Source organism: Pteronotus mesoamericanus, unplaced genomic scaffold (assembly GCF_021234165.1).
Source record: "Pteronotus mesoamericanus isolate MK-2021 breed Mesoamerican mustached bat unplaced genomic scaffold, CSHL_Meso_final contig_116, whole genome shotgun sequence".
Classification (NCBI taxonomy): Eukaryota; Metazoa; Chordata; class Mammalia; order Chiroptera; family Mormoopidae; genus Pteronotus; species Pteronotus mesoamericanus.
The window spans coordinates 1,175,085-1,202,411 of record NW_026555027.1 but is presented as its reverse complement, the minus strand read 5'-3'; the positions used below and the strand labels follow the sequence as shown (position 1 = coordinate 1,202,411).

General features: G+C 66.3%; 1 protein-coding gene across 1 annotated transcript in view; it reads left to right on the top strand.

Annotated features, from left to right (window-relative positions):
• Positions 1 to 27,327, top strand: part of TIAM1 (TIAM Rac1 associated GEF 1) — a 228,237-nt gene that overhangs the window by 198,549 nt on the left and 2,361 nt on the right. Inside the window, exons 17-28 of the mRNA XM_054577830.1 lie at positions 3,573 to 3,676; positions 10,750 to 10,929; positions 11,731 to 11,799; positions 12,061 to 12,186; positions 13,302 to 13,410; positions 16,041 to 16,220; positions 16,334 to 16,452; positions 16,864 to 16,972; positions 20,697 to 20,755; positions 21,133 to 21,235; positions 23,130 to 23,217; positions 24,773 to 24,945. Coding sequence (XP_054433805.1) covers positions 3,573 to 3,676; positions 10,750 to 10,929; positions 11,731 to 11,799; positions 12,061 to 12,186; positions 13,302 to 13,410; positions 16,041 to 16,220; positions 16,334 to 16,452; positions 16,864 to 16,972; positions 20,697 to 20,755; positions 21,133 to 21,235; positions 23,130 to 23,217; positions 24,773 to 24,945 — 1,419 coding nt within the window. The remainder of the gene's footprint in view (positions 1 to 3,572; positions 3,677 to 10,749; positions 10,930 to 11,730; positions 11,800 to 12,060; positions 12,187 to 13,301; positions 13,411 to 16,040; positions 16,221 to 16,333; positions 16,453 to 16,863; positions 16,973 to 20,696; positions 20,756 to 21,132; positions 21,236 to 23,129; positions 23,218 to 24,772; positions 24,946 to 27,327) is intronic.

Genomic DNA, 27,327 nt, shown 5'->3' with positions numbered 1-27,327 from the left:
GAGGCTGAAGCCCCCAACAGCGGCACGGAGCTGCCCTCGGAAGGTCCGTCACTGCTTGGTTTTCCTCCAGTTCAGTGACCCCGCCTGGCTGCTGCGTGTTTACTGTGCACCGGGCATTGTGTGAGAGCGTGAAGGCTGTCGCGGGAACCAGGGCACGGGGAAGTCCTCAGGTCGACATCGCAGGGGGGCTTTCTGTTCGGTAGCTGCTGCTGCTTTCAGCGTGTGGCAGTGACCGCAGACCCTCCAGCACAGAGCCTGCCGGGCGGGCCGGGTCCTCGCGCTGCTTTGATGACAGAGCAGGAGGCGCACGTCACGGTGTTGGTCTCTCGTGTGGTTTTTAAGTTGGCCTCAACAGGAATCACTTCCGGAAGGGTCTCAGGGGCTCAGCCCGGCCGCGCCGGCCGGCTGGTACAAGCAGACCGCCGCCGGGTCTCCTCTGCCTTCCTGCCTTCCGGGCGCTGCCACTTCCTGGTCCCCATTTCAGGAGAAAGATGAAAGGGCAGGAGTGTAAACAGGATGGAGCAGCCCGAGAGCGAGCTCGCAGCCGCGCAGGGCAGAGCGGCGCCCGCAGAGGGAGTCCGTCGGGGGGCGGGGTCCCCAGGCCTTCTAGGGTGCTGGGACCGTCTGGTTTTTTATTCCTTATCTGGGGATATGGTTTTATTGATTTGAGAGAGAGGAAGGGACAGAGAGAGAGAAGCATCCGTTGGTTGGTCGCGTCCCAAACGCTCCCTGCCCAGAGGCTGAGCTCACAACCTTCTGGCGTGCAGGGTGGCACCCGTGCCCAGGGAGCCCCCTGGCCGGGGCGCTGCCGGGAGCCCCTGAAGGTGGCCGCCGCGGGTGTTTGGCCGCGTCGGGAGAGGGCCAGCCACGGAGCCTGCGAGCCCTGGCCGATGGCGGTTGCGGGAGGCTGCCCGCAGCTGGCCCGGTCTCACGGGGCGGAGTGCGCAGGCCTGGCCAGGCCCCCCACCGAGCCCCGACTGCGCTGTGGTGGGCTCTCAGGGCAGAGTGCGCCTGCCTGTCCCCCCAGGCAGACGTTCCTTCGTTTGCCTGCGTAGACGCTGCGCCTGCGGCTGAAAGCGGCCCCAGGACCAGCCCAGCACACGGACACTGACCGACGGCCAGAACAGGCTGTAAAGAGGAAGGGCCTCAACACAAATACCCATCCCTGCCATTTAACTTTTACTTTTTGAGGCAAGGGAAGAGCTGAGAACAGCATAATGCTCATTCTCAACGTCGGCTTTATGCCCCCGCCACGAAGAACAATGTGCTGGCTTAGTGTGCGCGTCCCTGAAATGAAGCCCTGAAACAAGGACTCCTCAGTCAGCAGCTCTACAGCCCCGCGCCCCGCGCGGGTTGCCCCGCGCCGCGCCCAGGCGGCCCCCCTGCTGCCCTCCTTTCGGGTTCCCTCAGCGGCGCTCCCATCCGCCTGGCCTCTGTGGGGACCGGGCGGCGTCATCACCCCTGGACTCTGCCGAGCGGCTGGCTGAGCAGGCTCCCCGGGAGCCTGACGGCCCCTTCCTGGAGTTGCAGCCGAGCGCCCACCGGGCGGGTGACTGAGGGAGGCAGCCGAGCACCGTGCCTGACCCCGGCCCCGTGTGTTGTGGCCGGCGGTGCCCGGGGGGGTCCGGGGACTGGCTGTCTGGTTGCCTGGCCACACCTATCGGCTGCTCAGTGGGGGCTGTGGTCTGAAATGAGACTGGGCACCCCTGCTGCAGGAAGGAGCTTGGGCAGAGTCTGCGGCACAGGACGGCCTCTGCGCCCCGCGCGGAGGGCGCCCGGTCAGAGCGAGGACATCTGGCTGCTGCCCGCGCAGAGAGCCAGGCGGCGCTGCACAGGCGCTGCGCGCCCCCCAGCCCAGGGGTGCGAGGGGGCCCGTCCGGCCGGGCGTCCCCGCTGACCACAGCGCGCACTGCGCCCAGCCCCCCGTGCCCCTGCCTGCGCCCAGAGCTCTGCGCTCCGTGGTCTGGGCCGGGCCCCTGGCAGGGGCTCGTCCCGCTGTCCTTGCCGGGGGCCCCTCGTGCTGCTGTGACGGGTGGGCTGCCCTGGGCTGGCGGCAGCGGCCTCGCGCGCGGCTGTGCTGGTGGGCGGCCGGTCCCCGCTGTCCTTGAAGTCCCGCGTGTGAACCTGGGGTTTCCGCGGCTGGTGGGCGTGGGCTCCTGGGGCCGCACCGGAAGCTGCGAGGCGACCTGGGGCCTGAGCTCGCAGTGTGCACATCGCCCCTCGTGTCCTGCTGGCCAGAGCGGCCTGGGCCAGCCCCGACCCCCGGGGCGGGCAGAGCAGAGCCCGAGGGCTGGGCCCGGCCGCCTTGGCCGCCACCCGAGGCTGCCGCGCTTGCCCTTCCTCTGCCGTCCGGTGAGCTGCCACCTCCGCTGCGGGAGCGAGCGGGTCCCAAGAGTCCTCCTGTGTCCTGTAGTGTTTTGCCACTGAGATGCGTGGACGGGAACTCTCCAGCCTAGGGTGCGTTTTGCTTCGTTTACGGAGCCTGTTGACCAAGAAAAGGTTTACGTTTTAGTAACGTTTGATTTTCTGTCTCAAGTGCCATGTGCTTTTTGTGTCTTAAGTCCTTCTCTCCCCAGGTCGCAGCCGCACCTCCTTGTTTATTCTGGAAGGTTGGAGTCAGGGTCTTTGTGTGGGGCCGCCCCTCCCTGGCTCCGGCTGGGAGCCGGGGTCCAGCTTCATGTTCCCACCTGGGGACTTTCTGCCGTCCCCATGCCATTTATCAGACGCTCTGCGTTCCCGGCCCGCGTGCACGGTGGGCATCCTGGGCTCTGCTCCGGTCCCTGTCCCCCGTCAGCCGTGTCTCTGAAGCCTCACAACACGGTTTGACGTCCAGCAGGATAGCACCTGGTCTTGTTTGTCTTTAAAACTGTCTCTGCTGTCGGGCCTTGTGTTCTTCCGTGAGTGAGTTCCAGCGACCGTGCTGCTGCTGCGTGTGTGTGTGTCTCGCATGGTGACGGTGCCGGGATCACTGACCCGGCGCCCCCTGGTTGGATCGCCACTGTCTCCCCAGGCGAGCCGGAGTGGCCCCTCTAGAGTGGCCCGTTAGGGTCACTGGGTGTCTTGTAAGGAAGGCAGGGTGTTTGGTCCAACCCCACATCTGTCGAGTCTGAGTCTGCGTATGGGGACCCTCGTGTCCAAGGCTCTTCAGCTCTCGGAAGCCCTGCGGGGCAGCGTGGCGCTCTGTCTCCTCCTTCCGTGTGTGCCGAGCGCAGTGGGCGACGGGCGTGTGGCGCCCTCCGCGTCCCCGCTCTGCTGGGCTCGGCAGAAACAGACCCCGGGGCTGTTGTGCACATTTGTGGACCGGGTCCACCTCTGCGTACAGCGCATTGGGGGTGGGAGCCTCCACACGTGGATTTCGGGGGATACTGAAGCTGCTGTTACACCTTAGAAGTGAGAAAAGCACACTCTTTTATGGACTCATGAGAGTGGTGGTGGCAATAAACGTAGTGAAAACTGGCATTGAGTCACGATGGTAGAGCCTGAGCCCGGGGCGGAGGGCGGGACAGCGCGCAGCCGGAGCGCCCGCCTGGCGCGGCCGAGCGCCCACGGTTGCTCCCTCCTCCCTCCCGCAGGGCACGGCCTGTGTGGCGCGCAGGGCAGCAGCGCGGAGGCCGCCCCGGAGGAGGCCGAGGGGCCGGACGCCGAGTCCTCGGATGACACGGATCGCAGCAGCAAGGTGAGCGGCTCTCACCCTCGCTCCTCTCCCCGCGTCCCCGCACACGCGGCGCCTCGGCCGCGGGTGTGCTTAGAGCCCGCCCCACGGGCCCAGCGTCGTCACTGCTGACGTGTGGCCAGACCAGACGGGAAGTCCACGTGGCAGCCTTGCCCGGGAGCGCGCAGCCGGGGCGGGGGTGGGTGAGGAGCCCGGCCAGGAGTGGGCGCGTCTCCCTCCGCCCGTGGCAGTGGCACTGCCTCTGGGCCGACTCGGCGAGGGGCTCTGCCGTGGGCCCGGCCCCCGGGGGCGCGTCGCCACGTGAGGGGGTGCCTTGGGTGCCTTAGGCGCCCAGCACGCACGCCGACACTGGAGGCACCGCCCAGGCCCGCACCCCTGTTTCAAAGCCTGCGATCCCCAGGGGGCCCCTCCATCTCCCTGCATCCCCGTGGCCCCGCGGGACGCCCCCGTGGCGTGTGCGTGTTCCTTGCGTGTCTCCTGTTGCAGGCTCCTTCTGGGGACCCTCCCCGGCGAGCCCAGCAGGCAGCGGCAGGTGGCGACAGCCCGCAGGTGCACACCGGTGGCGCGTGCAGGCTGGAGGGCTTGGTGCCGCCGACGGCCAGTCGGGGCGCAGCGGACTGGGGCCGCCCGCGCCGCGTGCACAGCCCCCAGCACACACACGCTCGTCACAGTTACTTTGGGGCCTTCGCTTCCGCCTGCGTGTTTTGTGGGGGAGGTCAGTCGCCCTCAACAAAGGCAGGTATTTCCAGACCGAGGGTATTTTGAAGGGTGTTTATTTAGTTCTTTCGTTATTGGAACTCAAATTCTAGTTTGGTTTAGGAACATGGCTGTTCTTCCTCTTCCTGAACCTTTAACTCTGAACGCTTGTGAACTCGGGTGGTTTTTACCTCGCTGTGGGTCCGAGGTCATTAAACTCAGTGAGTCACAGGGCAGGAGGGGCGGCCGGGGGGGCCAGGGGGGCCCCGGGGGCCCCGGATTCATCTGCCCGGAGCCCTTCTCCTGACCGCGAGGCCCCGAGCGCCCCTGCAGCGGCGGTCACGGGGCCTGTGTGTCACTGCGGCGTCGCTGTAGAACGCCTTCACGGGCCGACACGCGGGGGCAGCGGCTGTGTGCGAAGGTCGGGTGGGGCTGCCGAGGCCGAGGCAGCCGAGCCTGCCCCTCCACGTGGTTGGGGGCGCCGGGCGACCCTGCACGCAGGAACACTCCCCGGGTTTCACCTGATGCAGTTTTTTTCCTTGTTTGAATTAATTTGTCATGGGCTGCAGGACACACTCATTCTCCTTTAAAATAGCTTTTTGTGAAGCGAATGTGGTGGTGGCGCCGTCTGGGTCGTCAGCGAGCCCTGGTCGTGCTGAGCACTGGGCAGCGGCCGGGATGCCGCCCCAGGGGAGCTCGGCGCGCCGCCCACAGCCCCCGGGAGACGGCCGCTGTCGCTCCCTCTCTTCCTCACTGACGGCAGAGGGACAGCGAGGCGGAGCGACTTGCCGGAGGCCGCCAGCTCTGAGCCGGCAGCGCCGGGCCTCGCGTTGTGAGCGGCTCCGCGGCTGCGGCCGGCGGGAACACCGGGCTTCCGGAGAGGAGGAACCTGCGGACGAGCGGCGCCGTGCGCCAGGGCAGTCGGGCCCCCCGCCATCCTCACAGCCCCTTAGAGTTAAGCTTTCTGGTCTTTTCTATGATCTAAAGGAACAGCAAGTATGTATCTTAAGTTTCTTGATTCAGGTTAAGTATTTTTTTGATGCATCAGTGGGTCATTTTTTCGAGAACTAAGTGGAACTTTCTGCGTCGGAAGCTGCCTGAGCAGGGAAGGTGATTTGGAGCAGCAAGTTGGGTGTTGAAATGCATGAATAAATGAATAAACAAATAACCACATAAGTGTAAGAAAACAAGTAATCATTTTTTACTCTGGAAAAACATGTGAAATCTGTTGATGTAATATTTTTGCTGTTTTTCCTCAATGAATTGTTTCAGGAAATACTGGTCAGGATAAAGAGAATGCACGTTGGGATTTTCTGTTGTCCTTTTTTTAATAGCAGCTCTCGCCTCGCCGGCTCCAGCTGGCTGAGGGGCGGGGCTTGCACGCAGCAGGGGCCGCGGGGCCTTCCTCCCTCAGCCGCTTCCTCCCTGGGCCTCTGTGGCCAGAGCCTCAAAGGCCCCCCACCCCCCTGCCCCCGCCCCCGCCCAGGGGCTGCTCGTGACCCTGCTTTTAACCCCAAAGGCTTGTCCCTGGAAACTTCCTGGCCCTCTGGCAGCTGTGATACTGTTCTTCCTGTAGCAAGTGTGTTAGAATAATTGTCAGAACGTTTTCATTCTGAAAGCTGCTTTTTCTGTTTGATCCGAACTGTGACTGTGTCAGCAGTGTCTGCTTTGGTGGCAGTAGCATTGGCGGAAACTGTGAAGATGCGAACTGTTAAAGGGAAAGCCCTTGCGCTCTTGGGAGCTGCCCCCCGCCGGGCGGCGAGGGGCGTCTTGGGCAGCGCGGGGCCAGGGAGGCGTGCGGGCAGGTGCTGCGCACAGGACGCTGCCAGTCAGCTGACCCAGGCCACCTGGCAGTCGCTTCCCGAGAAGCGTTTCTGCTTTGCTTCTACGTGTTCCCTGTCGGTTCTTCCCTCCTGGAACTTCGGCTGCGCAGGCGGCTGCCGTGAAGGCATGAATTCCTGCCCACAGCTTGGCCTGGGACACCCTCGCCAAGGGCGCCGGCGGCCCTCGCGCGGCTGGGGCTGCCCCGTCCCCGTCCGGTCCTGCCCGTGTGGCGGTGCGGCTCTGCGTCTGGCCGGGACCACCGGCGGGGCTGTCTCGGGGGGAGCTGTCCCTCGGGGGAGCGGGGCGGCGTCGGGGCGCCTGCAGCGTCTCTTAGGAGCCTCTTCCTGTGCGGCCTCTGTGTTCGGCGCGGCAGACAGGATCGCCAGAGGCCGCGTCCCTGAGATGTCCGTGCTGTGGAAGATCAAGCGCAAGCCCAGGGCTGCCCCCGGGGCCGGGGGCTCTGGCTGTTGGTCGTCTCACCTGGTGAGCCGTCCGAACGCGGTCCGGCCGCGCTCGGTTCCGATACCCAGGAGGGTGCTTTCAGGCTTCCCGTTCCTCCTCACTGTGTCTTTGTGCCTCTGGAGCGGAGTGGATGGGGAGAGTGTATTTTGGTATGGGGGCGGGGCGCCAGCAGTCGGGGGGCAGGGGTCTGTGTCTTCTTTGTTATATGGCGGAAGGATGGATCTTAAATTTTAACTGTCATTTGCATTTCCCCCTTTCTTTCTGTTTTTGAGAAGAGATGTGTCTCTTGTTGGCCGGGCAGAGTCCCCGTCTCCTGTCCCCTGTCCACCCCTCCACTGGGCGGTCCCAGCGGGCAGCCAGCCCTTCGGGGGGGAGGCCGTGCAGCCTGCCCCTTGGACTCTGCCGCCGAGAGCTGGAGCAGGAGGAGGTGGGTTTGGGAGGGCCGGCTCGGGGCCGTGATCGTGGTTCGCGCAGACGGCCTGCCTCGTCCGCATTGTTCCTGCCATGGGACTGCCCCGTGAGGGGATTTAGTGGGTCAGGGGTAAGGGACGGTTTACCAGAGTCAAAGTGGGCCTTTAATAGCTTCATCCGAACGTCAGAGCCTGCTGGCTCTTAGACTTTGTGTTATTTAAGGGGCCTTGAGTTTTGACAGGGAGCAGGTCTGATCTCTTCGAGCAGCCTTTGTCCTTGGACGTTTCTCTTCAAAGTTCTCTCCAGAGGACACCGGCGGGCCCCGCTGGGCCCCGTGGCTCTGAAGCTGCTGGCGCATCGCTGCGGTGTCTGTCGCCCAGGAGCTGACGTGGAGGCTGCCCGATCTGAGGCCGCCTGGCCCCTTTAAGTCTGCGGGGTGTGCTCAGTTGTCGGGCCTCAAAGGGCCAGTTTTGAAGCTGGGAGCTCCCCTGCAGGTAGGATCTGCTGCGGGGCCCAGCCCGCGCTTCCTCTTCATCTCGGGGAGGAGGCGGCCTTCAAACAGGGCGCCGCCCCCGCCCCTCCCCCGCCCCCACCACTCTGAGTCCTGACCCGGAACGGCTCTGAGGGGCTGGGCGGGCTTCTCCGTGTCCAAGGTGACGACCGTGGTCCTGCATCAGGGCTGGTCCCTCGCCCACTGGGGAGGCCCAGGCTCCACGCCCCTGCCACCCTTGGCCTGCGGGTGCGTTGGGAACCCCCCGGGGGTCCCCCTCCCTGGGTGCGTGTGGCTCCCGCGCTGGCTGCGGGGGCGCTGGCTTTGGGGCGGCCGGACGCCAGGGAGCCCTCGGTTTGGAGCCGCGGTCGAGGCGAAGCCGCGCTGGAGGGGCTGGGTGGGGTTTCCCGTCCTCTGACCGCGGGGGGCGGGGGGCGGGAGGGCAGGGTGGCTGGAGCCGCTAAAGCGTGTGAACTCTAGGCTAGACACGCTCTGAAGCGGACCTGTGGGTCTTGCTTCTTTCTCAGGATGTTTTGGGGTAATGTTTGATAAAACAAAATTCTTTGTATCTTTTTAAGTTGTTTACAAGCAGAATTTTATTAAGAACCTTATAAGTAACGTCCTTTGACTGACATGCGTGCTACCTTGTGCTTCCACGTTGTTAATTGTTTTCTTAGCCTGTAACTGACAGTAAGAAGGTGACGTCCGTTTGGACTCCTTTCCTTTTGATCAACCTGAGAGTTTACACCTGGAACCAGAGACCCGTGTCCCCAGGGGAGAGACTCCTTTGCACCCCTCCCCCGCCCCCCCTTCAGGGACCACCTGGCTGCCTCTGCCCCGGGCTTAGGACCAGGTCTGAGAAGGAAGGGACACTCTGAGCTCTCAGGAGAGGCGGCCGAGGACGCCTTGGGTGCCCCCTGGGACGCTGAAGGTGTTTCCTGGCATCTCCGAGGACTTGTGGGTGGCCTGGCTTGGGGGGCGGGGGAGGTGGAGGGCGCCAAAGGCCCCGCCCACATCCCCCTCCACGGAGCCTCCCTGGGCCCGTTCCAAACCAGGGCCCTCGGACCCTCGACGTGGCTGACGTTACTCAGACAGTGTCAGGGACCCTGCTCACCCTCTTGAAAAGGGGAATCCGGAGGCACCCGTGGTGGAAGAGAGGGCGGAAGGCCCAGCAGCTCTACCCGCCGTCCCAGGCCAGAGGGGCGGGGCCCGTGCGGGTCCTGCCCTCGGTGCGGCACAGCCCCGGGTTATAACGGGTGCCTTTTTTTCCAGGGAGGGCATCCTGGGCCCGTATGCGGGGACACAGGACTTTCTTTGGCCTGTTCTCTAATGGGACAGCGAAGGGGCGCCGTGCCCCGGGGACCCCCGCGGAGGCAGCCGCTTGTGAAGGGGCAGGTGTGGCAGGTGGCCGCGGTGGGGGGGTTGGCCTTGAGCAGCCCCTGCGAGCCGGGCTGTGCGGTGCTGGTTGTTTCCGGTCCCGCTGTCGCGTGCAGACCCACAGCAGCAGCCTGCGCTTGGGGTCCTGGGGGGGAAGGCGCCTCGGGGACCTTCCCCACGTGAGGTCTTCTGTCCCTGCCGTGTCCGTGCTTCAGGGCAGTGGCCTGGGGAGATGTCATTGGGTCATCTCAGCACATGGGGGCTTTTTTTATGTGAAGGGATCTGTTTGTTCTTCTTTAATTTCTAAGGCAAAGCCATATTGAATTGTAAGTGTAAGGACAACGGTGCGTTGGAAAACTCTCGTGTAGCTCAGCACAACTGTTCACAGCCATATCGAGATCCTTGTCATGGTCGGTGCATCCCACGGGGCGAGTTTTTGTCCCTCCCCGAGGGGAGGGTTCTCTGTGGGCACTCGGTGTTGGAAAGCGGCTCCTCAGGGAGGCTGCAGAGCGCCACTGGCAGGCGCTCGACCCTCCCGGCCGGCGCCGACGGTGGCCGCTGTCAGAAGCCCGGAGTCGCGGAGCCGGGGTTGGGCCCTGGCTGCCCTCCGGGCCGGGCACCTGGCAGGCAGGCTGCCTTCCCCTGGAAGGTGATCCCGCGAGGGGTGGAAGGCACGTCAGGGTCCGCGCCCGCCCTGGCCGCCGCCGCTGGGCGCCGGCTGCTGCTTTGGGGCGAGGGGCGAGGAGCCCTTCCCTTGCGCGTGCCCCTACCAGCGGCGCCTCGGCAAGGACGCCTTACAGGGAGGAGCCGGGAGAGCGGCCAGCCCGAGCGGGCAGCCGGCCTCCGGGGAGACCGCCTCGCAGGCGGGCGGTGCCTTGGGACACAGCGATGACCCAGAGCTTGGGCCTCAGGAGAGCCCCGCAGTGGCCCACGGGGGGCCCCAGGCGCCGCCCCTGCGCGCCCGGCTGGCCCAGAGGTCCTGAGCTGGAGGGGCCTGCCCCTGGGGGTCCGCGCGGAGCCCTGCTGCTCCCGCAGCGCCCACCGCCCACCGCCCACCGCCCGTGCGCCCGGGGAGCTGTGTGCTGCCTTAGGGCCCTAGCGTCCCAAACTCCGCCTGCGTCATCCCAGACCGCGGTCAGGGAGGGACAGGGCTTGGCCACTGACACCCCCAGCCTTCGAGGGGAGTGGCTTTTCTGCCTTTGAAGAATCTGGAGAGAGAGAAATTATGGACGTGCGGACCAGGAGGCACCCGTTGTCATGTGGGAAGTGCCTCGGTGCCAGGAAGAACCTCAGCTCGGAAGACCGGCCTCATCACGAGGAAGTTCCTGCGGCCCCTGCCTGGGAGCCCGGTGGTGACAGGCCTTGTCTTTCGGGGGAAGTGCATCACGGTCCCTGCGCCGCCTCCATCTCGGTCTCCGTCTCCGTCTGGGCGAGCTCCTCGCCTGGTGGCTGAGGACCAGCCCTGCCCCCGGCGGCTGGTCTGCACGTGGCCCCCCGCGGGCTGTGCCGCCCTGGGTCAGCCCCACGCTCCTGGGCCCCGCGGTGCCCGCTCCTGCATGAGGAGGACAGTCACTCACCTAACGTGGGGGCCACGTGCGTCAGGCCGTGCCCGGTGCGCGGGGACGCGTGCCCGTGCCAGCGGCGGGGGTGGGGCTCGGTCTGAGCGTTACCGCACTCTGGCCTGTGGGGCGCCTTTGGGGACGGAGCAGTGAGGCTCGGGTGAGGCAGCTCAGGGCCCGCGAGGAGGGCCAGTGCCAGACCAAGCGCCCCAGGGAGCGCCCGCCTCACCGCCCGCCCGTTCTCCTGTGCTCTGCAGAGCTCGGAGCAGGGGGCCGCGGGCCGCCGCAGCCCCCACGAGATGAACCCCCGCGACCCGAGCCCGGCCCCCCCGGACGCTGGCGGGCTGCAGCCGGCCACCACACGGCAGCTGACGGACGCCGACAAGCTGCGCAAGGTGATCTGTGAGCTCCTGGAGACGGAGCGCACCTATGTGAAGGTGAGCCCTGGCAGCCCGCCGTGGCCCCCCCGCCCCCCGCCCCACCGCCCGGCTCCCTGTGCTTCTCCCGAGTGAGGGGCGGAGCCGGCCTCTGCTTCCCTGTTTTAGGGAAGTGCGTCCATTCCTGCCGCAGTTCATCGAGGTTCGCAGGGCGGGGCCACAGTGCGTTTTCAGTTGCTCAGGTGAAAAAAAAACGATTAATAAATAGTAACACAAGAATAAACCCTGCTTGCTGCACTTACTGTAAACATTGATTTTAGTTTAGAAAAACGTGTTACTCTTAAAGTCTCACTTGAGTCTAGGCAGAAGGGTATCAGATCTGTTTTCTTTGTGTTATTGCTTGTCCTGTCATTCAGTTACGTCTCTGTGTGAGTTCTTTATATGTAATTCACGCTGTGTTTTTGTGTAACACGCATGACCACGTGACTCCTGTAACTGTGATGATGATGTATCCTGACGTGTAGTGAGTTACGTGTTACAATGGCACGGTCCGTTTTGAGTGACCGATGTTAGTCTTTAAATCAAGGGCCAGCCGGGCCAGCTCTCCGCCCGCCTCACAGGTCAGCTTCTCCGGGGCACAGCCGGCTCTCTCGGCCTCTGCGCTGCCGCCGCAGCGGAGGGGGCAGGAAGGGAGGCCGCGTGCAGGCAGGCCGAGCTGCTGCCAGAGAAGGCCCGCCCGCCCGCCCGCTGCTGGCTGGACCGCGGCTCCCGCTCGTGTGGGGCAGCGCCCGCCTGTCCCTTTAGATTCTCTGAAGACCTTCGCACGGTGCGTTCACGTGACGGTGTTCTCTCCACCCTTAGGACCTAAACTGTCTCATGGAGAGATACCTCAAGCCTCTTCAGAAGGAAACCTTCCTCACCCAGGACGAGGTGCGGTGCAGTCCCCTTGCTCGGAGGGCCGGGTCGCACGGCAGCGGGCCTGGCAGGGGGCGGGGCGGGGGGAGCGTGCGTGGCACTTCGTCCTGACAAATAGGTCAAATCATCGCGCCCGGAGCGGGGGGCCACCCAGCCTGGTGGGGCGGGGTCCTTCTCTTAATTGGGATGCAGTGATAGAAAACTTTTGAAATCAGGAGCAAGTAAAGTTTCTGAACTAATGAAATATAACAGATATTAAATTCTTTTCCTTTCCAGCTTGATGTGCTCTTTGGAAATTTAACCGAAATGGTGGAGTTTCAAGTAGAATTCCTCAAAACGCTAGAAGATGGAGTGAGACTAGTACCTGATTTGGAAAAGCTCGAGAGAGTCGATCAATTTAAGGTGAGTCGACCCTCAAAGGGTGCGGAGCTGCCCGCTGCCCCGTGGGCCACCCCGAAGGTCAGGCTCAGTCCAGGAGGCAGCGTGCGCCTCCGGGCGAGGTCTGCTCACGGCGCTGCGTCCTCCTCGGCCTGCGGGGAGGGCCCGCTCCGGAGGGGCCCTGGGGGGAGCGGGCTGGCCTAAGTGCCATCTCCGCGCGGCACGGGCGCGCCTGCCGGCTCCTGCCCCTCCTCCGGAGGCTGCCAGGCCGTGGCCCCCACCCTGTGCGCACGGGGCCCTCACGCTTGCCGCGCGCGGTGCAGAGCGCGTCCCTGGTTTCCCCGTGGACTCTGATTCACCCTCTTCTGGGAAGTTCTGCTAAATGGAGATGCTTGTCGTCGTCCCCGTCGGACGAGAGCCCGGGGGGGGGGGGCGCTTTTCCTTCCATGGGGACGGTCCCCATGTTCCCTCCACCCAGGGGGCGGCTCACGCGGTGCCCCCTTCATCGGAGCCCTCCCACCGGGCTCGGCACGTCTCCCGCGGTGGCAGTGGCGCCCACTTCCCTGCAGCCGCGATGAGCGCCTCTTGCCTGTTCCTGGGCCGCGTGTGTCCCTTCCGGTGAAGTGGCTGCCCCAGTCACCTTCCCGGTCCCGTTACCAGGCGGTCTGGTTTCCTGTCACTGAGTTTTAAAGTTCTTAGGATGCTTGAGTGTAGGCCTTTGTCAGACGTGGGAGTGGCAGACACTCTCTTCCCCTCGTCGGGGGCCTGCCTGTAAATCCCGTTTGCGTGGGGCCCTCTTCCCAGTTGTCTGGCCTCGCCAGCCCGTCCGGCAGCAACGCGGCAGGCGGCCGGGGCCAGTCCCCAGTGGGCTTTCTCGGCGGCGTGCTCCCTGAGCTGCTGCTCTTGGCGCGCACCGTCGCCGCTTCGCCCAAAGCCTGATGGCATACTTGGCCCAAAATATCAAAACTCGTTAAGACAGGCAGACCGTGCTACGCAGAACCCCCGTCCTAAGGAAGAGTTTGCAGACGGGGTCTTGAGGCTGAGTGGGTTGCGAGGACATGGCCCTTGGAAATCGGCAACGCCCGTCGCCAACGGGGGCTCGGCGCGGCACTCACCTCACCTTCTCTCGTTGTGTCCAGAAGGTGCTGTTCTCCCTGGGGGGCTCCTTTCTGTACTACGCGGACCGCTTCAAGCTGTACAGTGCCTTCTGTGCCAGCCACACGGAGGTCCCCAAGGTCCTGGTGAAAGGTACGGTCGTGCGGGCGGGGTGCCGGGGGCGGGGACGGCAGGGGCTTGGTCGTCCCTGGCCTGCAGCTTCGTGGCCAGCCACGGCCGGGCGCCTTGGCATCAGAACTGAAGAGCTGTTGATGGGGACGGCGCCCGCTCCCGCAGGCCGCTGCCAGGGGCCCCCAGGACGGAGCGCCCACAGAGCTTGGCCGGGCCGGTTGTCTGTTTTCTTAGGATAAAAGCTTAGTCTTTGCTGTTCTGGGCCGGAACTGAGGGGCCATTTTGCAGCGGTCAAAACACACGGGGGTTAGACGTTCTCGACTCTGTTCCTTTTCTTCACTGGTTCCATTGTGACCCACCGCCCGCCATCCGCCTTCCGGTGGCACCCCGTGCGCCTGGCACCCATTTCTGTGCCTCGCTGCGTGACGCCGCCCCAACTCCCACCCCCGCACGTGGCTCCCGTCACGGCAGTTGCTCAGGGTGCAGGTATTTCTTGCACGGAGCAGAGCAGGCTCTTAGGGTCGGCGGCCCCTGCCCCCGAGTGTCCTAGGAGGCCCTGGGCCCCCTCAGAGGGCCCAGAGAGGGGTTTCTTCCCCAGTTCGGCGTGTCGTTGTCTGTGACAGATGAAAGAATCAAAGAAACGCTTGCTTGGAAAACAGCGTAACATTGAGAAGGTTGGATTCCAGAGAGCCTCTGGGCACCAGGCTGCCGCCCTAACACGCCGCTGCGGTGTGCAGGCCGAAGGGACGGAGCTTGGCCCGATCGAAGCTGTTCCAGGGCAGGCGGGCTCCATGCCGCCCCCTGCAGGACAAGGGCCTGCCCACAGGCAGCGTCCCTGCCCAGAGTGCAGGTCGGCATGGAGCTGAGAGGGGCGTGGGGCCCCTGAGCCCCGGCTCCTCGCGCACGCACGTGCGTTGGTTGTGCAGTGGCGTGCGCGCGCGCACGTATGTGTGCGTCTTCCCACGGTTTGCCCAACTGCTGGTCGCTGCCAGGCGGTGAGTGTGGGCACGTGGGATCTCCGTGCTCCCCGGGAGAGGGACGTGCCCACTCCCGTCCTCGGAGCAGCTCGTGTTATTTTTAAACATTCAACTAGATTATATTCTGCCCCATAAGTTTTCCTCAATTCAGTAATATTTGTGTGTACCTGAAGAATATTACCATATCTTTCAAATTATGCCTTAAAGCATGAGGTCTGACCTACATTTTTCTAACGGCCGAGCGTGCCAGGAGGGTGGAGGGCAGGCGGAGAGCAAGGACCGGCTGGTGCCCTCCCTCAGCTCGCCGCACTGCCCCGGTGGCCGGCCGCGGGCCCTTCCTCTTTGCCCGGCGTGGAATGCGCGCGGCCGTGTCGCTGGGCGTGAGGACTCGAGATTCCCAGGCCCCTCACTGACGTGGACCGAGGCTCGGGTGTCCCGCAGAGGCCAGGACTCCCTCGTGCGCTGGCTGCGGGCCCGGCTGCCCTCCCTGGCACGCGGGTCACCAGGCTCTCACTCCCAGTGCCCTTCCCTTTGGAAGGAGGTGCCACGGCCGGTGGGTGGAGCCCGGTTCCTCTTGATGGGGCTTCCAGGGCGCAGCGTCGGGCCTTTCGGAGGCTCGGCCCCGCTCCTGCCGCGGTCTGACGTGGAGGGTGGCGGTGGAAGGCTCACCCACAGCCTCCCCTGGGGCTTCACGCACCTTCGGGTCTCGGGGATCTCGGCCTGTGCCGAGTCCTGGCCGAGGGAGACGCATGTTCCATGTCTGTCAGCAGCTTTTGGGGAACCGGTTGCTCCCGTTAAGTTGCTTCGATCTGTCCTTTGTCATGTTCTTTGCCCGTGCCGCCTCCCCCTGCTCCCGTCTCCCTTTCTGGGGACCCACAGCTCTGGGGCCACCCTCAGGACACGGGACAGCCGACGGGCGGGGCCGGGTGTAAGGGTGCGGGCCCGCTCGGGGGCAGAGCCCTGACTTGATGCAGCACCCGGGGGGGCAGGCACTCGCGGCGGGCGGCCCCTTCCCAGGGCTGTGGGGGCCGCCGGCCGGCGGTGGGGGTGCTGGCGGGGAGAGCATTTCAAATGTTTCCGTAGGAGATGGAGCGAGGCAGACAGGTCAGGAGGTGCTTGTGGCGAAGAGACAGTGTGTTACAGTTTCCGAGAGGAGGGTCATACCAGGCCGTGCAGGGCACACGGGGGCACAGGGCGGGCCTGGGGAGAGGGGGGCCCTAGGGACACTGGGCAGGAGCCTTTCGAGGAGCAGACTTAGGAGGGCGAGCCCAGCACCTCCAGGCCCTGCGTGCAGGTGCCCCCAGTCTGCCGCCGGCCCTGGGGGGCTGGGGGGTGGGGTAGGGACCGCGTGAGAGCTCATGGAAGAGCTGGGGGGTCCTGGATCCGTTGTTTGTGTGAGGAAGGGGCTCCCGGGAGCCCCGCGTGGCCAGGCTGGGGGCAGGCAGCCCCAGGGCGGTGCGGCCCTGGCTGTGGAAACACCGGGTAAGAGGCCGCTCTGAACACGGAGAGGGGCAGGGTGGTCCCGGTGCCCCCCAAGGAAACGTGCAGACGGCACTGGCCCTCTGGGCCCTGTCTGAGCGCCACCCCCCGCCGGGGACGGGCCCGAGGACTGAGGCCGCGGCACCGAGAGGGGTCCGCGGGCCACCGGCCCACGTGCTGCGCGTGCCCTTGCAGCCCGGACGGACGCGGCGTTCAAGGCCTTCCTGGACGCGCAGAACCCGAAGCAGCAGCACTCGGCCGCGCTGGAGTCCTACCTCATCAAGCCCATCCAGCGGGTCCTCAAGTACCCGCTGCTGCTGCGGGAGCTTTTCGCGCTGACCGACGCCGACAGCGAGGAGCACTACCACCTGGACGGTGAGCCCCGCCCCCCGCCCTGCTGCCCCCACACGCCCTGCGAGCCTGCCTGGCCCGCGACCCCAACGCACACCTCCACGTGGCCCCCTCACGCCCCACCTGCCTCGTTCCAGTGGCCATCAAGACTATGAACAAGGTGGCCAGCCACATCAATGAAATGCAGAAGATCCACGAAGAATTTGGGGCTGTGTTTGACCAGCTGATCGCCGAACAGACTGGAGAGAAGAAAGAGGTAAGGACTCTCCCCCGCCCCGCTCCCCCCTGCCATTCTTCTCGGAACACGTGACAGTGGGGAAGGACGGTGGCTCCAGGGCTTTCGTGTCCCAAGCGGGACCCCTGCGGGGCGCAGGGGAGCCTCGTCTGACAGCCCGTCCCCCTCCTCGGGGCACAGACGTCTCCACCTTCGTGATCAGTTTTGACACGTTCACCGCGTGTGAGTTTCTGAACCCCCATGAGTCCTTTTCTTCCTGCTCTGTTGTTGAAATTCTGGGGGCACCCGGGAAGGGGGGCAGTGACCGAAGGGTCTCAGACGCTGTTGCCACGACGCGGGACTGACCTGCGTGGGCCGAGGTGCCGGCGCCCCGAGAGCCGGGGGGCGTGGACCACGCCCTGAGCCCCCGCCCCCTCCGCCCCCGCCCCGCAGGTGGCGGACCTGAGCATGGGCGACCTGCTGCTGCACAGCACCGTGGCCTGGCTGAACCCGCCCGCTTCGCTGGGCAAGGGCAAGAGGGAGCCGGACCTGGCCGCCTTCGGTAGGTGTGCGGTGGGCGGAGGGCGGAGGCGCGGGGCGGGCGCCGCCTGGCTTTTCATGCTGAGGTGGTCTCTCTCCCAAGGCAGAGTGTGTTGGGTCACAGGTGATGGCGGCCGCCGGGCTGGGTCACCGGCCCGTCACGCGTGGTGCGTTCAGCTCTCCACCGGAGTATGTCCGGTGTGGCCACCCTGCTGCGTGGCGGCGGGGGATGGCTGGGCCCGGAGCAGCGGACCAGCCGTGGACCCAGGAGAGAGAGCGAGGGCCCAGCCTCGTCTCTGAGACCCCGGCCTCAGCCCTCCTTCCCCCCACTCCGCGGTGCGTGTCGCGGGGGTTCGGCGCCTCGGCCACGGCAGCCCAGGTGCTGTGCGGTCCCCTGGCGGCGGGGGCTGTGACCGCGAGCTGTGTGTGAGCAACGGTGTGAGTGTGAACGGGCCAGTCTGGGGGGGCAGCCGCTGAGTTGGAGGGCCCTCGTGGCCCCGCTGCCCTGCTCCCCTGCTCGTGAGGCGGACACGCGGGGCTGGTGCCCTGGGAGCTGGGCGGGGCCCAGGAAGGACGGCGCTTGTTGCGATAGAAACCTTCTGCTTGGGGCCTGCAGCGTTGTTCCTGAGCCCGAAACCGTCGCAGCTCAGGCTGTTGTTTCGTGTTGTGCCTTCCAGCCTCTCCCAGCAGCCTCGTGGTGGGAGCCCCGTGCACGTCCTGAAGCCCGGGATCGCCGTCTCTTTCCCGATTTGTTGGGGCGGGGGCGGTGGGCCTGTCCGTTACCGCTTCTTTACTCAAACAGGTGGTTTTCCTCCGTGATGCGAGCAAGGCGCTCCCAGACGGAGCACCCCGGGGCAGGAGATTCATGCGGCGCCCCACTCAGGCCTCTCTGCCTCCCCGAGACACTCGGGCTATTCCTGACCTTGTCACAGAGCCCCTCCAGCTCTTTAGTGACGCTGTGTCACTAAAACAGCGAGGGCCAGGGAGGGGTGGGGAAGTGCGGGCGGCCTGTGCCGCGCCGCGGAGCGCGGGGCATCTCCCGTGCTAACCGCTTCTGACGGGGGTGTTTGTGGGGCGGGGACAGGATGTGTAGCCAGTGTTTCCAGTGGCATTTCCCACGGTGCACCCCCTTCTCGAGGGGCCGGGGAGCTCGCGGGCGCTTCTTGGGTGGCGTCCACGGGCCGCTGGGCGCTGGGCCAAGCCGGCAGCGCCAGGTCCGCAGGGCGTGTCACGGCCGTCTCGTGGGTTTGACAGGTTTCTCGCCGTTGGAAAGAACGGGATCTGGAGTAAGGAAGGGATTTGTGGAAGGAGGGCCGCACCCTTCCTCTGCAGAGAGCCTCACACTGGCCGTCGGGGCCTTACTCAGGTGGTTTTCCTCCGTGATGTGAGCAAAGTGCTCCCAGACGCAGCATCCCAGCGGCAGCCCCCAGGGCTGCGTGGGGCCACGCAGCGCGGGCAGCACGCGGGTGAACAGGCACCCTTGTCCCAGTCCTTAGGAAAGCGGTGCGGCGCTGTGAGCCCGCGGGTGGCACAAAGGGTCGGGAAGGTGCCAGGGCGGGGCTTTGGGTCCACTTGCTGGGCAGGCTCAGGTGGGGGGCAGTGGGTCTCTCTGTCCCCTGCCCCATGGCTGTTCACAAGGGAGGTGTGCGGCTGGCGGCTCCTGGAGCAGGTGCGTCTGTCCTGGCCGTGAAGGGCTGCTGCACCCCGGCCCCGTGACTGCGGTCACCTGCCATCACCTGTGACAGAGGCACAGGCCTGTAGGCAGCAAGGACCCGTGGCGGGGACGCGAGCTTGTCCTTGTTCAGAGTCCTCTCCAGAGAAACCGCGAGGGGCGGCGCAGGATGGAGTCAGGGCCCAGAGTCCGGCAGATGCCGGTCACTGTAGTGAGCTTAAAGGTGACACGCCGGGCAGTTTCCGCCTGATGTCCAGGGCCAGGAGGCACTGCGGGACCCTCGGAAGCCCGCTCTGGACTGGGCAGTGCCGTCCCGAGGGCGGGAGGGAGGGGACCACCGGCCGGGCAGCTTCGGGGGGAAACGTGCAGGCCCTCGTTTGGTTTAGAGCCCCTGGTCCCAGGAAGGGCAGTGGCTTTCTTCTGAGATGGAGGAGGCTGCCTGTCGCCCAGGACGGGACAGCCCGAGCTGCTGGCTGTCACCTGCTGCAGGACAGCAGCACTCGCTGGGCCTCTGCCTCCCGGGGTGGAGAGGGTGCTCCCGCTGGCAAGGGCCTGGGAGCTCAGGCCTGTCCGAGGGGCGAGGCGCCGCGAAGCCCAGAGGGGGCGGGCAGCCCGGCGACCGGGGTGGGCTGAGGGGAGGCGGAGGCGCTGGCAGCCGGGGGCGGGCCACAGGCACGGGCACAGCGGCCCCGCGTGGGTGAGGTCGAGGTACACGAGGCAGGCCGGAGCCTTCAGAGCCACGGCAGCCTCGCCACTGAGCTGTGGCTCCAGTCACACAGTGGGTCTTTGGGACTGAGGCCCCTGGGTGCCCTGCCCTGAGACAGAGCTGTGTTCCTTACGGATGGACCTGCTGTCCTGGACGCTGTGACTTCTGCCGCCTTCGCGGTGGGAAGGCCGGGGTGTCCCCGGGGCCAGCGCTGTGTGGCCTCCCCGGCCAGCGGGTGGCCTGGTCGGGGGGAACAGGCCCATCTGTTCTCCGGGACCCCTGAGAAAGCGGGTGTTGTGTGGCGTGAACGGCGTGGTCGGTCCCAACCTGGTGACCTGTGCCACTGTTTGCTTCTGGAGGCTTCTCTTCCTGCCAGGGGGAGGGGGGCGGGAGGGTGAGCCGCATCCTGGCACTGGCCTCCAGCGGCCCGCCCCCCCGCCCCCCAGGAGTCTGGAGTCTTTGTTCCCTTGGTGATTCCGTGTCCGTGTGCCAGGCACGTCTCCTCCCGTGGCCCTGGCTTGGTCCCCGCTGTTGCTCGGGGTGAGAATGTCGGGGGAGAGAGAAGGGGGCCGGGGCCGGGGCCCTGAGCGTGACCTGCTCCGCGTCATTTTGGAGCCCATGGCAGATGGTGCCCTGTGTCTCTCCGCCCCTCAGAGAACAGGAGGGCAGCTCCCGGCTGCCGGCACGGGAGGGGCTCCTGTGAGTCAGCCCGTAGCGGGGAAGTGGCCTTGCTGCCTCTCCGTAACTAACCACCACGAATTCCAAGGGGAAAGTCAGTCGCATTTCCTGAGCTGCGCCTGCTCTGGGGACAAGTCCCCTTAGGCAATGGCACTCTTTTTTAAAAAAGATTTTATTATTTTTGGAGAGAGGGAGGGGGAAGGAAAGGAGAACAGCATCAGTGCGGCGTTGGCGCTCACGCGCCCCTGCTGGGACCCGGCCCGCGGCCCCACGCTGCGCCCTGACTGGGACTCGCACCCTGTGACCCTTTGGTGTGCAGGCCGCTGAGCCACACCAGCTGGGGTGGCAATTGCATTCTTGTTGTTAAAGATGTTTGTGTTATTCCCCCAGCGACCGGACACAGACGTCTCGGTTGAACGCGTTACCGGCCGACGTTTTGAACATGGAACGGCAGTGCCGGGCAGGGCGGGTTGCCCGCCTTGGCTCGGGTCGCTGTGCGGGCTTGCAGCCCGGGCAGCTGTCGCTACAGGCCTGGAGCTGCACAGGCGTGACGGGCGTGGGAGGCGGGCGGGGGCCCCGGGGAGCCCGCCAGCCTCGCCGTCACCGGTTGTGTCTGTCGCCCACGTGGCCAAGGTTAAGGGAAATCCCGCGTGTCACCGGCCGTGACGGCCTTTGTTTGTTTTTTTGCAGTCTTCAAAACCGCTGTGGTCCTGGTGTACAAACACGGCTCCAAACAGAAGAAGAAACTTGTAAGCGAATTGCACTTCGCCCCACAGCTTGGAGCTCTCCCTCCGCTCTGCTTCCCGTCCTGTCTGTGTGGTTGCAATTCTGCCCCTTTGCCAGGCGTGAGCCTTCGGGGATGTCTGTGTTTTCTCTCCCCTTTCCTTGTATGTGATGTTGCGAAGGCCCCAGGAAACTGCTGTCCCGCCTCCTTGCGGGGCCACGCTGAGGCGCGGCTGGGCTGCGCGGCTGCCGCCTCCCGGGCCCCGCACTTCCCTTCCCCGCCGCTCTGTTCTTCCTGTGGGCCCCCTCCTTTCTGCGGGCGGCTTCACTGTCACGGGTTTGGAGGGCGGCGGGGGGTTGCCCGGGCTGCGGAGACGGCCCTCACTGGCCTGGCCTCCCGCAGGGAGGACCTCACAGGCTCTCCATCTACGAGGAGTGGGACCCCTTCCGGTTCCGGCACATGATCCCCACCGAAGCCCTGCAGGTCCGCGCCGTGGCCAGCGCAGGTAAACCTGCCCGTGCGCGGGCTGCTCCGGGCGTCCACACCCGCCCGGCCGCCTTCCTGCCTCCCTGCACAGCCGACTCCCTGCCCTCGGTCTCTCCGGGCCCGCCCCCGCCCCGCCCGGGTGAGGCAGCGCGTGCAGGGGTGCCCGGCCCTGCGTGTCGTCCGAGCCGGGCTGGCGGCTCCGGGCCTCACCTCCACGTGACGGCGACTGACGCCCGAGCAGCAGGCGCCCTGCGGGACCCCCGGCCCACGCGGGTGAAGCCTGGGGGCAACCCCGCCTTGCGACCGGGCCTGAGGGGACCGCACGGCACCAGCGGGAGCGTCTGCATGCTGCGCGTCTTTGTGTGCGCGCACCTGTGGGGGGCAGTGGGCGTGCCGAGTCCGAGGATGCGGTCGGCACACGGGACCTGAGCGGCGCCCGACGCCGGCCCTGCGCCGGGGGCCCTGCCCCGGGCTTCTTTTGAGGCCGGGCTCTCGGGCGCCCCTGGAAGGGGCACCTTTGAGGGCCAGGCGGAAGCGCTCGGGGGTCCAGTAGCAAAGAGAGGCCTTGGGAGCGGCCTCCGCAGGCGCACGGTGGGTCTGACGTGGGCCCCGGTCTCTGCCGTCCTCTCCGTTTGTGCTTGTCACGCCCGCGGGCAGCGACCCCAGTCAGAGCCCCCTGCAGCAGCTGCCCCCGGCGGGGAGTGGCCAGCCTCCAGTGGGTCCCCCGGGTCCAGTGGGCGCGTGCCTTGTGCAGCAGGAAACTCGCGTGCAGAGGCCGCGGCGGACACGCGTGTCTTGGGTGATCATGCGCCCAGCAACGTCTCTTGGGCCGCCCCGCGCAGAGGCTCACCCCGGCCCTTTCCACTCAGTGTTGGATTTTGTAAGTGGGTTCGTGCTGGACTTCACGGAACCCGCACGCAGGAGGTCTGCAAAGGGCGGCGGTGGCGTTTCGAGGTTTGGGCCCTGGAGCCCTGCGGCGCGGGGCTGTGCGGCCTTGTCCGCGGCAGGGCCCCCCCGCCAGGAGCTAGGGCAGGAGGCTGTGCGGGCCGCACACGAGGCCGCCTTCGACAGGACGCCCGTTGCGCCTGGTGTGCCGCTGAGTGTGAGCCTGTCGGGGCGAAGCCTCCTTTTGGGGGAGCTGGCGGAGCAGCCGGAAGGCCCCTGGCCACGGGGGGCGTTCCAGGGGCTTGGGGCCAGGACGCGCGTGCCGAGACGGGGTCCCGGTGTGGGTGGGCCTGTGGGCCCCTGTGCCCTGGTTGGGTGGGGAGCAGCCCTGCAAGGCCTGTGACAGGCCGGGGCCTCGGGCGCCGTCTCGTCCCCGACCCCGTGTCCGGGCGTGCAGCGACGCGGCGGCGCGCGCTTATAAAGCCCTGCGTAGGATAACATAGCGCTGCGCGGCTACCTTGAAACGTAACTCTTTCTCACCCTCGCGGCACGTGATTTTTGCTCACTCAGAGTGGGCAGCATGGGGGCTGAGGAGGAGGAGCCCGTGGGCTTCCAGGGCCCAGGGCCCTCGGGGAACGGGCCCCCGTGGAAGGCGAGGGCTCGGTGGGATCTTCCTTGGACTTTTGGGGTTGGTCTGGTCCAGCTGGTGCCAAAACAACCGATCACTTAACGGGAACGGTTCAGCCAGACCTGCCGAGCCGCTGGAAGGGTCGGCTCCTGGCAGCAGGAGGGACGGGCTGCCCACCACCCGGAGGGAGGTGTTTGCGACTGGGGATGTTCTGAGCGTTCTCCGCAGTGCTCGTCGGGCTTCGGGGACTTTGTGTCTTAGGGTCGCGGGGTCACGGCGAGGGTCCCGCGTCTGACGCTGCCCGGCGCGTCTCCTTGCGCTCCAGGGCCGGGAGTGCTTCTGTGAGATGCAGACCAGGCTCCTGAGGCACACGCTGACCCGTGCTCTTCCCTCCGCCCAGATGCAGAAGCCAACACGGCCTGTGAGATCGTGCACGTGAAGTCGGAGTCAGAGGGGAGGCCAGAGAGGGTGTTCCACCTGTGCTGCAGGTGAGCCTGGCGCCGCGGGCGCGGCCATGTGGCCCGGGCGGCGGGGGGGGGGACCCCGGGCTGCCCCGAGCGGCCTGTGCACCTCGGGGGTCTCCTTGCTGCAGCTGAACACAGCTGAGAGGTCGCGGAGCACGTTCACTGACAGGGGAGGCAGAAACCTGGGTAACTGAGTGTCTTTGTGAAAGGAAGTGGGAGCTTCTGTGTGTGCTCAGCGCCCTAGGCGGGTCTCTCCCGCGTTCGCGTTGGGGGACTACAGGGGCGCAGCTGCCTGCGGAGCTCTGTGCGGGTCTCTGGGTCGCCTGCGAGGTGCGCCCACAGGGCCCGAGTGCAGGGGCGAGCGTGTGCGGGCGTCACGGGGCCCCACGCCACACGGGGGAGTGGCTGTCCCCCGATCTCATCTCCTGTCCACCCCCTCCCCTTCCCCCCCCCCGTCCCGTCTTCTCTGCCAGGAGAGTTTGAGGCCTTTTTCTCAGATGCCAGCAGGTCTCTGTCCTGTTTTTTGCCTAAAAAGATCGAGGTGGGGGTCCCAGCACCCCGCTGCACTTGGACAGATTTGGCCTCAGTTATGATCTGCGCACGTTTCTGCTTTTGTGGGTGCTCAGGCCCTTAGTAATTTCTGTGGCGCTTCCCCCAGGGAGGCCGTGGGCGCCCCCTGAGGAGCCGCAGAGTCAACCCAACGGCCCCCGGGGTCACGTCGCTCGGGGGCGTGGCTAGCTGGGCTACGCAGAGCCCGGGGCGCGCTGCCTCAGCCAGCTGGGCCGAGGGGCTGCTGTCCCCTCTCACACAAGGGCCGCAGGCGCACGGGGCCCACCCTCGGGGGCGGGGGCCGTGCTCCTGTGCGTGCCTCCAGATCGGCGCACCGGGCCGGGCAGCCGGGCCCAGAGCGAGCAGCCCAGGAAGCTGTCGGGTGGGAGATGGCCTTTTCCTTGGCTGTCTTTGGCTGGCCCGCACGGGGAGGGAGCAGGTCCTCACGTGCCTTTGGGCCGACCCGCCCAAGGTTCTATGGGGGAAGAGAGGCCGAGCTCTTTGCTACTGAGCCAGACCGGGCGGGGCTTACCTGGATGAGACCCCTGAGCGCAGGGCCAGGAAGCTGCTCCTCCCCGGAGCACGGCCCACTCCGGGGCTCGGAAGGGGAGGGGAAGGGGAGGGCGCTCGGGCCTCCTGCTGAGCTGAGTCCCGGGAGGCGTGGCTGTGGAGCCCAGGACCCGGCTCTGGAGGAAGCGGAGAGTAGGGCCTTCACCTGTAGGCGCCCTGCAGTGCAGCGAGAACCTTGTGGTTCATTTGTAAAAATGTTGTAAGTGGAGCGTCTGCCTCCTGTCCCGGGAGCCCCATTTGGCAGTGGCAGCTCCCCAGTGCAGAGCCCGCCGGCCGCCCGCCGCCCACCTGCCGCCCCCGGGTCTGCTCCGCCCCCGCTCGCTCGGCTGCAGGGCTGGGGGGGGGGGCAGCGTGAGCCCCGCCCCGGGCAGAGGCTGGGGTCTGCGGAGGCCCCGGGTTGCATCCGCGGCCCCGCGCGTGGAGCCCCGTCTCCCTGACGTGTTCACCTCCTCCCCCGCAGCTCCCCCAGGAGCCGCAAGGACTTCCTGAAGGCCGTGCACGCCACCCTCCGGGACAAGCACCGAAGACAGCTGCTCAAAGCCGAGAGCCTGCCCTCCCCCCGGCAGTACGTCCCTTTCGGAGGGAAGCGGCTGTGTGCGCTGAAGGGGGCCAGGCCGGCCATGAGCAGGGCAGGTACTGCCGGGGTCCAGGCGCTCAAGGTCCCTGTCGCCCCCGCCGCACGGTAGCCCCGCCGAGCCCAGCACGGCGTCCGGGCCGAGCAGGACGGGCCGTGGCCCACAGGACGCGCGCTGCGCGTGCTCCCCTGGCCTGAGGCCTCGCCCTGCCCCGGCGCCCCGGGGGCCCACCTGTGTGTGCCCCCCTTGCCCCCCTCACCTATTCTGCTGCTGCTCCTCCTCCTCCTCCTTTTCCTCCTTTTCTTGGCTGGTGAGCTCCCCCCGCGCCCCTCCTGCCACCCCCGCCAACGCCTCGCCGAGCGTGCTCTCTGGGATCGCTGCTTTGCATGACAGCCAGCTTTGTCCCGTGGAAAGCGTGTCCTGTCTCAGCAAGGCCACGGCCACTCCTCTGAGGACATGGTGGCTTTGTGGCTGGAAGCACAGCCCGCCTGTCTCAGTCGGGAGCCCGTGGGGCAGGCCGGGGGCAGGGCAGGTCGCAGGCGGCCTGCGCCCGCCGGTAGGCGCCGGCTCCTGCGCGGATCGGGCCGGCCTCAGCTGCTGCGGGAGGAGAGGAGCCTGGGCTGCGTGGCCCAGAGTGGACGTTCCTTCAGGGCGGGAGCGGAGCCCTGGGAGTGCGAGGCGGGGCGCTCTGCGGCCACCGCTTGCGGCGGGCGGTGGCAGACGTCTGGGAAGAGAGGTGTTTCCATGACACGTGGGTGTGCGTGCTGTCGCGGGAGCCGGGCTCCTGCCCCTTCTCCCTCACGCGCCCCGACGTGGCCGGGAGGCGCCCCATGAGAGAGGCACCCCTCGCGTTTGCCCCAGGCGCCTGCCTGTCGCTGCGCCCCCTCGTGTTGCAGGGCGCGAGCTGGCCCGGGTGGGGCTCCCGGCCTCCGTGGCTGCATGTGGACACCACACTCCCACAGCCTCCCGGCCAGCGACTGTCCTTGAGTCCCGTCTAGTCAGTTGTTGTCTGTTGGAAACCGACTGTGGCCAACACCCAGCGTTCGCTCTCTGGGGCCCCCCAGGCCCTTGGTGGCCCACAGGCCCTGCCGACCCCACAGCGGAGGGCCTCCCACGGGAGCTGTCTGTCCCGCTCCCGCCCCCGCCCCACGCCAGGGAGTAGTGATTGGGACCAGGAGTGTGTGTCCAAAGCCCCGCCTGTCATTGGCCAGCTTTTAGCCGCGTCAATGAGCCTAAGTTCTCTTGGAAAGGAAGCATTTTGAGTCTGTTCCTTTTGATATCCTTTTGGGAAGAAAACGTCACCGACCCGCAGCCTGCCCCTTCCTCACGAAACCCAAGGAGGCCTGAGGTTGGAGCCCTGGGCGCTGGCTGGTGGGAGTTTTCTGTCCGGCCCGTCCAGGCTGAAGAAAGTCTTCCTTCTGCGCGAGAAGCTGCTTGCTCCTGCCGCGGTCTCCCCACTAGATGGCTTAGAAACGCCCTCGAGTGGGTGGCACCGCCCAGGCGACCCATCTGAGCATGAGCACGGGAAATGCTTGCACCTCGTTGCCCCCTGGGCCGCCTCTTCCCTGGGGAGGGAGGCCCGCACTTCGCGATGCGGCGTCGCGGACGCCAGGCAGTGTGTCTCGCTGCTGTGTCCGAGTGGCCGGGGAAACCAGGCCCCTGCCTCGGTCCGCGCAGCTCTGAGGACAGTCTGGGCTCTCGGTCCATCTCCTGGCGACGCCGAGGGCGCGTCCGCTCCTGCTCCCGCCCGTGAGTTCTCGTGACCGCGCCCCGCGTGCTGAACCGGCTGGAATTGTGTGCCATTGCACGTGTCCCCACCGTTTGTGCTTTCCTGCTTCCTGTTTTCGTGACCCTGTGTCATTATCCACCCATTAGCAGCTCGGTTTGGCACGTTTCAGAAGTGCAGGCATGGACCCACATGACCCCTAAATTCACCGGCGTGCCCCTCCGCCCCCCCTTCCCAGGGGCCCCTCCCTGGTCTGGGGGCCCCCCCGCTGCTGGCGCCCATGAAACCGAGCAGACGTTTTTGCTTCTTCCAAATGGAGTTGGCTTTTCCCGTATTTCTGTTTTTCCTGGAAACCGTGCGCTTGCCCCCCATGCACTGTCCCCCATGAGGGGGTGACCACGCAGGACAGAGGCAGGGGGCACAGCCGTCCCCGCCCTCTCGCAGCGCTGCACCTGGCCACCCTGCAGGTCTGCATGCAGCAGGCTCACCCGTCCGCCTGACCGGCAGGCAGCGTCCTCTGTCTGTCTGTCTTCAATGGTCCTGGCTCCCGAGAGGGCAAGCGGGCGGCACAGCAAACTCAAGGGATCGCTTTCCTTAGCTGTCACTTCACGTAGCACGTGGTGCTCGTGCGTGTCTTCCTTGCCTTGTTCCCCAGAGCTGCTGGCGTGAAGCATGTTGCCAGCAGGGACATTGGTCACGTTTGCTCAGCCTCTT